This window comes from Phytophthora infestans, genomic scaffold (assembly GCF_000142945.1).
Source record: "Phytophthora infestans T30-4 supercont1.3 genomic scaffold, whole genome shotgun sequence".
Classification (NCBI taxonomy): Eukaryota; Oomycota; class Peronosporomycetes; order Peronosporales; family Peronosporaceae; genus Phytophthora; species Phytophthora infestans.
Genome location: NW_003303756.1, coordinates 4,200,733 through 4,212,854, shown reverse-complemented (window position 1 = coordinate 4,212,854; position 12,122 = coordinate 4,200,733). Strand labels below are relative to the sequence as shown.

Here is a 12,122-nt window from a genome sequence, read left to right as displayed (position 1 = left end):
TGCCGCGAGGCTTTGTGCTCTTGGCTTGCGCCTTTTCGGCATTCAGCCTTGGAGTATGCTTTCGCACCGCTCTTTGCAGTACCATGGGGCATGCCAAAGGTCGAAGTGGAGACTGAGAAGAAGAGCGCTCAAATGCTGCTCGAGGCTTTAGCTGTAAAGCGAGCCTCCGCTGCGTTCGTGCAGCCAAGTCGATGTATTTCGACTTTGAGAATGAGATTTTGTGATGTACACTTCCTTATTCTGATTGGTCGGTAAACCGAGCCTAAGTGGGGGAGGATGTAACGGGGTACGTAATTCTAAATGCACCCCTGGGTACATGAAGTGTGACACATCAACACTCCGGGATACCTGGTACATGATACCAGGGTCGTCAGAGACCAACCATTGGCTGATGACATAGTTTCACTTTAGATGAGCTATAGTTTGAATATTGAACTGAAGCTTAGGCTACCTATAAATACATTATGTTTGCTACCTACATTAAACTGGTCACTTCGCTCCCTTTGGCAAGGGGCCTGTGAACAGTTATTCAGTGAGAGTTTGTATACTTTCGGAAGACGACGTCCTCAAGCGCAAGGTGCTGTGTGATCCCGTCACTTTTTCTTTCACCGGTCTGGTTTGCGTTTCGACTCGGTTTTGTTGTGCCCTTGATTATCTGCTCCACTATTGGTAGCTGCAATGTCGAAGTCTGGGCGTTTAAAATGGAGCCATACTAGAACCCACGAAAATGTGCTACGATATTAAGCAACGATTGCTATCAACAATATAACTTAAAACATAAACGCCTAGACAACGCTTGGGCCGGTGACCGTAAAAGATACAGTCAGTAATTATCACCAGAACGTGCAGCAAAACTCAATTCTGACCCCAAAAGTCTTGGCGTTCTTCACATGTGTTTCAGTTACCTGTAGCAAATCACAAAATGTGTAAAGTATAATGAATTTGTATTATAAGATAAAATTTCCTCAAAAGCAGGTAACATTAACAAGCCAGATCGTCCCAAGCCAACCCTTTATTAGTTGAAGCCCAAAAATCTTAATAGAACCTGGTGTTTTCCTACCCCCTCTAAACCTGTTACCTGTCCCTCCATCTGTCAATCTGTCAGCCGTTTCCGTGTCTACCAGAATTTGTGTGACGGGGTCACACAGCACCTTGCGCTAGTAGAAGTTGGCCTCCGAGAATATACAAACTCTCAGTGAACAGTAGTTCACAGGCCCCTTTTGTCGAACGACCAGTTTAAAGGTAAGTTGTAAGCGGAATGTATTTACAGGTAGGCTAAGCTTGAGTTAAATATACAAACTATAAGTCACCTATACTGAAGCTATCTCATCAGCCAATGGTTGGCCTCTGACAACCCTGGTATCAGAATGAGGAAGTGTACATCACAAATTCGCATTCTCAATATCGAAATACATCGATGTATTTCGACTTTGACTGCACGAACGCAGCGGAGGCTCGCTTTACAGCTAAAGCCTCGATAAGCACTTGAGCGCTCTTCTTCTCAGTCTCCACTTCGACCGTTGGCATGCCCCGTGGCACTGCGAAGAGCGGTGCGAAAGCACACCCCAAGGCTGAATGCCGGAAAGGCGCAAGCCAAGAGCACAAAGCCTCGCGGCAAAGGATCTGCACTCCAAGAGGCTCCTCTTAGGCGTTTGATACGCTCGGCGACAGAGCTGCGAGCAAGCGCGATATATTTCGGTGCTCCGGACAACCGGCCGAACCTGTGAGCGTAGACCGGTTTGTGAGGACGAGGCCGAGACTAGAAGACCCCACAATGTACCTGTGGGGTCCGTGGGAGGGCACACTCCAGTGCCCAGCGATCACGACGACGACAGCGTGCGCTCGCTCGCTAGTGATCACGGCGATCACGATCCTGCCGTTGAGGCTAAGAGCTCGCTCAAGGCTGACAACGACGAGTAAGATAAACCTCTCAAGAACCTCTCGCTCGCCGAGGGCCTTGCGCGTGCTAAGCCTGCTAAAGCCGCAGCCGGAGAGGCCAATCCCTCAAAGAAGCGCATGTCTTTGAGGTCTCCACTCCACATGGAGAAGGAGACTGATGACCCCTTTTGGGATCCCTTTGGCTCCTCGGGTGAAGAGGAACTCAACGCCGAGCTGGGCGAGTAAACAATTGAAACAGAGGGCGCCTTCTCACGGCAATGCCCCCCCCCCCCTCTCAACGCGTCCGAAGCTGTAATCGCTGCAAGACACGTTGGTAAATAATATCGCCACGTGCCCAGAAAGCAAAATAGTTTTGATATATATCAGCTAATGTACCAAGCGCCTTTTAAAACTTACAGCATCTTTTAGCATAATTGCACAAATCATCCGGTAATCTACACACGGATGCTGACAAACACACAAGCATCTTGGTGGGGACAGTAGATCCTTTTGCCGAGCTAGCTTGTCGACAACTTGGTCGAGAGCTACGTAGATCCCCGGAGCTACCCGCGGCTCTGCTCTTCCATCATCTCTAAGCAAAGGGACAGGGGAGGATTAAGCAAGTTCGCCGATCCAGAGATCTAAAGATGCAAAAAATGCTTCTGAAGACCCCACATAGCTGGAAATAGACTGTGAGTCCACGACAACACCGTTGGCTCTATCGGCGGACTCCACAACCTCATCAAATTCCGCTTCCGCCGTTTCTTACCAATTGGCGGCGCTGCTGTGCGCGTTGTGCCTGTCGCTGATCCTCAGCCAAGGATCTACGCGGCAACACTTCGGAAATGATCACAGACATGCGGCAACCCATTGGAGCTAGCTTCAGCGTGGCCATATCATGCTGGTGGTGTGTGTGTGCGTGCGAGGGGGGGGGTCAGGAAATGGATACACTGCATCGTCCATCTTGTCTTCATGGCCGTCCTGAGTGGGCGTACCGCTTGGTCGACCTCGAACGTCTCCTCTTTGTCTATATAAGAGTGCGAAACCGACCATATCATAACGTCTCCGACCAGCCGAGCACCTTCCGACTCCGATCCGACGTATCGCAAAACTTTATATGTCGTACTTAATACCTAAATTTGGAGGTTTCGTAAAAGCGCGCTAATTGGTTCATTGAGCGTAATTACTCCTCGTAAACGAGTGGCGCCAATGCAATATTGACTGCGCCATTTTGCCCTGCAAGCTCAGTGCTCGATTGACCACCTGGAACGGTGAATTGAGGGGGGCGTACCGCGCATCGGTACACCTAAGAGGGTATGTCGCGGCAACAAAGAACAGTGGATCACCGTTAATTCCCCGTCGAGCACCCAGATGAGTATCCCTGTGCTGTTGTTGTCTAACCCCCACCGATGTAGCTCAATGGTAGAGCTCCCGAAAGGGAAGGAGGTGGTTCAAATCCACCCATTGGTAAAAAATTTATGCTCGAATGCCTTGCAAGTCTCTACATGATTGACATGATATAAGAACCAGCTACAAGGACACAGAGAGATTGGATTGTGTTACGGGAGCAGCTTGAGCATGCTTTGGTGCTGTGTTGGTGTAGGGTCTACAACTCTGCCGATGGTAAAACGCTGATGGTAGGCACTGATGAGACTATTCAGCTTGCCTTCGCGGTGCATCTGCCGAAGAACCTTAAGCACAGCGTTAGATCCCTTTGACGGTACGCCCTGCTCGCCTAGGAACACTGTGACTTGGTTTGACGCTAACTCTCCGAGCTGACGTACTGTATCTCTGTAGCTGGATGATAACTCGTCGAGCGCGTAACCGTCTTCGATGAAGAGCCTCATGAAGGCCACGAGCTGCTTGGAATCCGATTTCTTGTTCTTATTAGTACTCTGCCATCCACGCGGAACAGCCGTGTACCACGCAAACCACGTGTCAACAAGCGGTATTGTCTTGGATCGACGGCGACGCTTTACTGGTACGATTTCATCTTCGTCTCGTACTCGCTTGGCTTGATTATCTCGTGCTAAAGTTTCCCCTTCGGTGTTGTTCATTGCAGCTTCTAGCGAGTTAACTCGAGCTTCAAGGCTACGGTTGACCTCAATTAACCTTTCAATCAAGGCAGTTTGATAATTCAACGCAGCGTTGGCCTTTACATTTTCTTCAGTCATGGCTTCGGCGGTGGTGTTGGCGTGTTCATTTGACGCTGTGAGCCGTTGTGACCATGCAAGCAGGTTGGTCGTCGTCACTCCAGAGGCTTCCGCACATAGGTGAATTGTCTTCATTGCAGGTGTCTTCGCGTTGATCTTCACTAACGACGGGTAGTGGAGGAGGAGGGTTGCTGTTAGCACATCTCTTACAACAGCGCAGACGTTAAAGGCCTTGTTACCCAGATCATGGCTCGAGTTGAAAAGCTTCCGGCTAACCTCTTTAACCTTTTCTAGTGTTGCAGCGTCGAAGGATTCCAGGGACGGGAGAGAAGAGGCTTGCTTTGGCGTCATCCCACTCAGCACCTTAGCAACTTGATGATCTTCTTTAGGGGTGTTGAGGACGTACGCAAAGGCTTTGTTAGTCGTAGTCAAGTTCCAAGCTCCGCGATCAAAGATCCATTGAGCTGCCAGCTCTGAGTTTGCGTTCGCGTGTTGCGCGCCGCCACGGCGAAACGAATGTGACGTCAGCGACACTTCGACTCCAGCAGGACCAGCAACGCGATCGATCACGCGGTTGACAAGAGCGTGGATTCCAACTGTTGGTGTCGCGTGAACAGTGGTGCTACTTGGCGACGTCTGAGTAGAATTCAGGGCACTATTGTCGTCAAGGAGTTCCAGTAATGGTATCGAGGCAGCTAGGTCAACAGGAACGTCCTTCGACTTCACCGGCAAATGGTTTAGCAACGCTGCACACGGAGACTCCTGCGTAATCAAGGCCAGCGCGAGCGCTAGCAGCGGACAAGTCATGAAGTCAGCGTCAGGAAAAAGTGACAGTGACTGCTCATCGGACGTCTTCACGCGGATGAATCGGATAAAGAAAACCCCTCCAGCTCCGACGGAGAGCTGCTGCTTCCGGACGAATGTAATGTCTGATGCACGGCCGAAGAGGTACCACAGGAGGCACAACAACGCAGCATCTTGGTAGTCCGACGCACAGCGAGCCGTTGAATATAAGTAGCGTATCATCTTCTTGAGATCCTCTTTTGTGCACGCAATAGCCTTCTTGACGAACCCACCACTTTCACGCTTGATGCAGTGCTGTTCAAGGGTACGCCCCATGCTGAGCAGCTGTCGTGCTACAGCGCCACCTTAAACAGGATACTCATCCAAAAGCCAGCATTTCACCTGGCGGAAGTATTGAGCGACGGAGTGGCGCGACAGAGGCTGCCCCTTTGCTCCTGCGTGGAATGCCAGGTACACACCAAACTTGTCCATTAGAGTCACTAGTATACTACTCGCGCGACTAGAGTCTGCGACGATCAAAGCCACGACGTGCTCCATGGTAGTATTCTCTAAAGACAGGAAGCGCTCAAACGCTTTTAAAGCCGTCGCACGCGCGCGCTTTGTGTTGGCGGGCTTCAAGTCGTTCAGGCTTATTGTTCTTGGTCGGAGAGGTAGAAATATGCAGGTGATACGTGGCAAACCTTTAGCAAGTATTACTATACACATATCTGGTCGTCAACTCCGACTAGATACGTCGGAATCGCTCAGCTTCCGACTGCACCCTAAACTATAGTTTTAATTGGATATAATTGTATTCTTGAAGCAATTTGATTCGCCCAATGCAACGGAGATCGCTTTAATTGGCTATAAAGAATAAGAAACGATTATCATTGGCTAGTGCGCAACATACTAAAAGTAAGATCCGTCGGAGAGATAATGTTATTCATCCATAGCAGCAGTTTACATCGGCCCCCTGGTATTAGCCCCGGTAAAATCCACCACCAAAGCATCCGGAGCGTCGGCATCTTCTGAGGTGCAGTTTTCATTTACATTCGAAGCCATCTCGGTTATGCGAGCTACCTTACACAACCCAGTAGTCTGCTTGGGACTGTAGCAACACACGCAAGGCTAACGCTGAAATAGCATAGATCGCCTCGGCTGATTCCATTAAGATTCTCGCTACGCCTTAAAGCGCGGAAGGGCAGGCTTCTTGAGCAAAGTGCACAGTGTAAAACGGAAAATCTACCACGAGTCGGGTCTCCATTTTAGCTCGAGCTGCTGTTATTCTGGATTATTTTATGGCTACTAGGCTGGAGCTTTTACGTGACTTTAATGCTGCGCTAATGTTGTTAAAGAAAACAAAATTGACAATCCTGAACACACGTGTTGTTTTAAATTTAAACTTTGTTAAATTTTGAAAACAAAAACAAAGTTTAAGTTTCGAGTCAACAATGGAGCTGGGGTGGGAGAATTCATGTACGTGCGCCTGCCAACCTTCTCCTACACTAGCCCCTGCGCACTATTGACTGCGTCTTCTTCTTCCCGCGACGTTCGATTCCCGTCAGCTCTTCTTGCACGCACTAACTGGTGTTTGTGTATGTCAAAATATGGGTGTGAACCAGACTCGGAAGGCTACGGCGTGAGCCAAGGGTGCGTCTCGGCTTCTTCAGGCACAATGAAGGTGTTTTAGGTGCTGATTTAGGCGCTTACGAGGTCATTTGTGCTGCTCTAGTAGCTACGGCGATGAGGCGACGGCTTTGACTGGCGAAAACAAGCCTCGCATCTTGCTCATGGGCCTGCGCAGGTAGCGTCAACCTGCATTCATCTGCTGTTCTCCCTCCAGTATATTAACAGTGAGTTTATTTGTATCCTTGCAATAGGAGTGGCAAGTCGAGTATCCAGCGCGTGGTGTTTCACAAGATGTCGCCGCATGAGACGCTCTTCCTAGAGGGCACCAACAGCCTCGACATCAAGTACATTGCCAATAATTCCTTCGTGCAGTTCCAGATCTGGGACTTTCCTGGAGACTACGACTTCAAAGGTGGCTCAAAACTGACGAGAGGTAGAGTAAGTATACAGAAGGCAACTTACAGAGAGTGCTGGTGGTGTATGCAGAGGACCTGGTGTACGGCGGTCAGCTCGTGAACGAGGAAATGATCTTCAGCAACTGTGGCTCCATCGTCTTCGTCATTGATGCGCAAGACGAGCCTTACGCAGAGGCACTGGCGCGTCTGCACGACACGGTCACACGTGCGCACAGATACAACCCGGACATCCTGTTCGAAGTGTTCATCCACAAGGTGGACGGTGACCTTTTTCTCTCGGACGACCACAAAATCGGTAAAGACAGTCGAAAGGCTTGCTGGTGGGAATATGCTCTTAGATAAAAATATATTGTATGGGCTGATACGACAGACTGCCAGCGCGAGATCCAGCAGCAGATCATGGACGAAATCAACGACGGAGAGCTGGACATCCACATGAGCTTCTACCTCACCAGTATCTACGACCACTCGATCTTTGAGGCGTTCAGTAAAGTCGTGCAGAAGCTGATTCCGCAGCTGCCGACGCTGGAGAATCTTCTCAACATCCTCATCACGGTTGGTCATTTATTAGCACTATACCGCTGGTCCGTCGTCCACAGATGTCGCTGACAGTGCCCTTTGAACAGAGCTGCAACATGGAGAAGTCGTTCCTGTTTGACGTCGTGAGCAAGGTCTACATTGCGACGGACAGTAACCCTGTCGACATGCAGTCGTACGAGCTGTGTAGCGACATGATCGATGTCGTCATCGACGTCTCCTGCATCTACGGGTGAGTGGATTGAACGACGGGTCACGATGTTTTTTTTTCTGCTATTTTATTTCTGCGCCATTATGAATTACAGTATGAAAGACGACGGGGAGGGCGATGGCCTGGCGTATGATTCCAAGTCTTCGTCGGTGATCAAGCTCAACAACGGAATGGTTCTGTACCTCCGTGAAGTGAACAAGTAAGGCAGATCTAGTCATGTTGCACGTTGTATTCGTATGCTCCTACTCATCACCGCGGTCGTTACTTTGCATTTGATAGCTATCTGGCTCTAGTGTGTTTGCTGCGTGCCGAAAATTTTATGAAGCAAGGAATTATCGACTACAACATCGACTGCTTCAAGTCAGCCATTGGCGATGTGTTCAAGGCACCGAAAGCGATCGAGTAGATTGGTTTACGCTGCAATTAAGCACACAGAGTAGCTTTATTGCTGCTAAAGCCACTTTAGTAGTACAAAGTACTGTATGTTTACGACGCCAATACGTAGTGGGGAAAATTAAACAGCAGAAAATGTCGCTCAATGTTAAACAATATCCAGACTTCAGTAATAGATAATTCCGTGCAAAAAACAATTATTATTGCAGCTGCCAGTAATGTAAATTAATCTGTTTTTGGTACTATTTAATTGTTTTTAGTATAACCAGCAAAATACTTTGGCTTGCCCAAGTATTAAAAATAATCAATAATTAATCAGACTTTTCGTGTAGTGCCGCTGGTAGAAGAGCGATGATAGAGGTGCTGCAGCGCCACTTCGCGCTGGTGGATGCAGGCTTCTGCTTCGTAGCAAAGCACCGTGCGGCTCCGACCGTGCGCAGCGTACTACGTGTGGCCAACAGCTTTGGTAGCTCGCAGCTCACGCGCCAAAACCTCTTGGAGCTAGCCGCCATTGCCCCAGATCTCCTCGTCCTAGAACGTCCAAAGACTTCTCTCCAGTCTCGGGCAGGTACTTTAGATTTTCTAATTCTTTTAGAATACCGGCATTTACCATCTACTTGTAGAGGAAGCCTTTAATCCGACGCCAGCTCGTGAAGAGGATCTCGAAGTCGTGACGTTCCCGCCGGCGCCACAGTCTAGTCAACTAGCCAGCACCAAGAGAAAAAGTTTATTCGATGCGGCTTTGAAGAAATATGAAAGTTTGTTGGGAGGTCTGGGGCAGACTAAAGAGCTCCAGGCCTCTACTGGTAGTAAGAACTCGACTGATCCCAAGAAGTTCTTGAAGAAGTCCTCAAACTCGACCCCAAATGAACAGACGCCACTTCAAAACGACTGGGGCTCGTCGGTGCTGATGATGCTGCAGCAGATGGATCTGTACAGTAATCAGATTGCTCACGTGGAGCGCCGCAGCGCACGGCCAGCTCAGTATCGAGCCCTTGAGCCATTGCAGCTGTCTGAAAAGGTAACAAAGGCCCTGGAGAAGTGCTACACCATTAAGCAGCTGTACTCGCACCAGTTCGAGGCCGTCGAAGCGATCCTCCGCGGAGAGAATGCCGTACTGTCGACTGCTACAGCGAGCGGCAAGTCGCTCGCGTTCAATGTTCCGATGCTGGAGATGCTACTTGAAGACCCGAACGCAAGGTTTATGTACTTGTTTCCGACCAAAGCGTTAGCCCAGGATCAACTCAAGTCACTGAGACGGTTCATGGGGGCTGCAGACCTCCCACTTCACCTCGGAGCGACATTTGTAAGTTTTTTTTTTCTTCATTTTTATTCGCCTAAGGTAAGTTCACTCTTTTGACTGCTATACAGGACGGAGACACGCCAATGAAAAGCCGCTCAATGGTCATCCGCGAGACTCGCGCATTCCTCACCAATCCAGACATGCTGCATTTGACAATCCTGCCACAACATAAGCAGTGGAAGCACGTGCTTTCAAACCTCAGGTACTGAACTAGCATGCAGCACTCAGCCTCGCTACCGCTATCTTACGAGCGTTACGCGTTCCTCTTCGTAGACTGCTGGTTGTTGACGAAGCGCACATGTACCGAGGTGTGTTTGGGTCGCACGTTTCCTGCGTCTTCCGTCGACTATTTCGCTTGTGTGCGCTCTACGGCTCCAACCCGCAGGTGGTCTGCTGCTCGGCTACAATCCAAAACCCAGAGGCACATTTCCGTCAGCTGATACCTGCTCTTCCACGGCAGCCAATGTCTCTCTCGAGGGAGCGCGCAGATGCCACTAGAGAGGAAGAAATGGGGCCACCCAACTTGCATTTCTTTCGACAGCGGCCTCTAAAAGTGATCACCGAAGATGGCGCTCCATCAGTAGAGAAATTATTCTGCATCTGGAACCCAGAGATGGCGAAAATGAGCTGTTCGATCAACTCACAGCAGGGGAAGAGCCCGTCACAAACTGCTGTAGTCTCCAAGTCTGCTACGTCCGCGGTAATGCCCAGAAAACGCAAACGTACGGAAGACTCAACGAGCACAAAGACTTCGGGCGACGAAGAGCAGAAGGAGGAGATCAACTTCAGTACCAGTGCGATTTACCAAGGATCTCGCATCCTGGCTCGCTTGGTAGAAGCAGAAATTGCGACGCTGCTCTTCTGTCGAGGCAGGAAACTTACCGAACTAGTGCTCATGAACGTCCACTCGGCGCTGAAATCTGATCCCAGGACGCAGAATCTGCTTCGACGCGTTAGTTCCTATCGCGGAGGGTACACGCTTGAAGCCAGGCGACGGATCGAGCAGCGGTTGTTTCGTGGCGATTTGCTCGGTGTGGTGGCGACGAATGCTCTGGAACTAGGTATCGACATCGGCGAGTTGGATTGCACGATCCACCTTGGCCTTCCATCCAGCATTGCGTCCTTGTGGCAACAAGCAGGACGTGCAGGTCGACGACAGCAGCAGTCCAGGCAAAGCCAGTCCGTCGCCCTCATTGTGTGCTTCGACGCGCCTTTGGACCAGCATTTTGCGCAGAAACAACACGCCGTGGAGCTCTTCCAACTCGAGCCAGAAGCTGTTAGCTTGAACCCCATGAATCCCCGTATCCTCGGACAGCACTTGTTGTGTGCTGCTCGCGAGTCAGCCTTGTATTCCTCCCAGTCCGGAACAGATTATATCGACTCATTCGTTTTTGGGGGCATGCAGGCCAGCTCAAGTACGACAGAAGACAACGTCAGTAGCGTGCTCCTACCTCTTGTCAAGGAGAAAAAGCTGATGCAAATTTCTGAGACTGGTGGACACCTGAGCTATCGAGTTCATTCGTGCATGCCCAAGAAGTTTCGTGCGGTGAGCTTACGCAGCATCTGTGAAGAAAACTACACGGTAGTGGCTACAAACAGCGATGCCGTTAACGAAGCGGCTGACGGGGAAGTGTTGGACGAAATCCCGGGAGATAAAGCGTTCTTCCAAGTGTACCCCACAGCTGTTTACCTCCATCAAGCCCAAGAATACTTGATAACCCGCTTGGACAATACCCAGCGCATCGCCTTCGCGAAAAAGTGTAACCAGCCACTGGCCTACTTCACAACTTGCCGGGATTTCACTGACCTGGAAGTTGTGCGAATACACAGCACCACGCAACTTGGACCCAGACACGAGAAGCCGAAGAGCGAGTCCGTTCTGGTTCGAGTTGGCACCGTCTCCATTCTGACGCGAGTTATTGGATCCACGATGCTGGAAAAGCGGACGATGAGATGGTTGGGAACCCACGACTTCTCGCTACCACACATGCGGTCTTTTGGGGAAGCTGCATGGCTCGAATTCCCAGTCACACTACGAAGGCAATTCGAAGCGAGAGGCGGACGGTCGTGGACTGCAGCTTTGCATGGAGTCGGTCACCTGTTCGTCGCGCTTGTGCGTCTCTTCATCCTTTGTGACACTGAAGATGTTGGTACTGAGCACGTGAATGAATTCGAAAAGCGCGTCAAGTATTGCGATGGCATTTTACTTTTCAATGAGATAGACACATTTTTTTAACAAATTTTGTGTATTTGGTCAGACCGAACCGAGTCACAATCTTCGAGCGACGAGAAGGGGGAAGCGGATTGGTACCTGAAATCGTCAAAGTGCTGCCAAAGGTACGTTTCAGTTTTCTGCTATTTTTTTTAGTTTGGGTGCTCATGGCCACTGGCTGGACTAGCTGATTGAAAAGGCTCGGACGATTGCAAGCGAGTGTTTGTGCTCCGATGGCTGCCCGGCTTGTATCCAATCCTCTGGATGCTCCGAGTATAACCACGTGCTGGACAAGCAGGGTAGTCTTCAGGTGCTTGACTATCTCCACAGTGTAGCTGGAAATTAACACTTTTTTGCGGACGTGTCCATATTTGTTTGGATTGCCTGTCGTCTACTAGAATTGTACTGCACGTTTTGTAAATGGATGTGTAAGTACACTAGACCAAGTAACACAAAGCTAGAAACTTTGAATACTTCAGGTATGTGCCAAAACCGGTATCAAATACTACGTTTTAATAGTACTACTGTACTGCTCATCACTGCATATTTATTTCTATTATAATCATAGTGCTATGCTAACGAACAGGTTTGTGCCAAAACCGGTATC

At 49.7% G+C, this 12,122-nt stretch overlaps 2 protein-coding genes across 2 annotated transcripts; both read left to right on the top strand.

Annotated features, from left to right (window-relative positions):
• Positions 1-6,265: 6,265 nt before the first annotated feature.
• On the top strand, positions 6,266-8,162 carry PITG_02827 (ras-like GTP-binding protein; the record flags this gene model as incomplete). The annotated part of the gene is made up of 9 exons (XM_002907671.1): positions 6,266-6,290; positions 6,437-6,464; positions 6,547-6,618; positions 6,695-6,881; positions 6,908-7,154; positions 7,230-7,414; positions 7,486-7,628; positions 7,702-7,806; positions 7,887-8,162. The coding sequence occupies 9 exons, from the start codon at positions 6,266-6,268 to the stop codon at positions 8,011-8,013; spliced, it is 1,119 nt and encodes a 372-aa protein (XP_002907717.1).
• A 751-nt stretch (positions 8,163-8,913) lies between these two features.
• On the top strand, positions 8,914-11,861 carry PITG_02826 (DEAD/DEAH box RNA helicase, putative; the record flags this gene model as incomplete). The annotated part of the gene is made up of 8 exons (XM_002907670.1): positions 8,914-9,306; positions 9,372-9,505; positions 9,577-9,996; positions 10,099-10,690; positions 10,769-11,119; positions 11,162-11,490; positions 11,562-11,640; positions 11,703-11,861. The coding sequence occupies 8 exons, from the start codon at positions 8,914-8,916 to the stop codon at positions 11,859-11,861; spliced, it is 2,457 nt and encodes an 818-aa protein (XP_002907716.1).
• Positions 11,862-12,122: the final 261 nt, after the last annotated feature.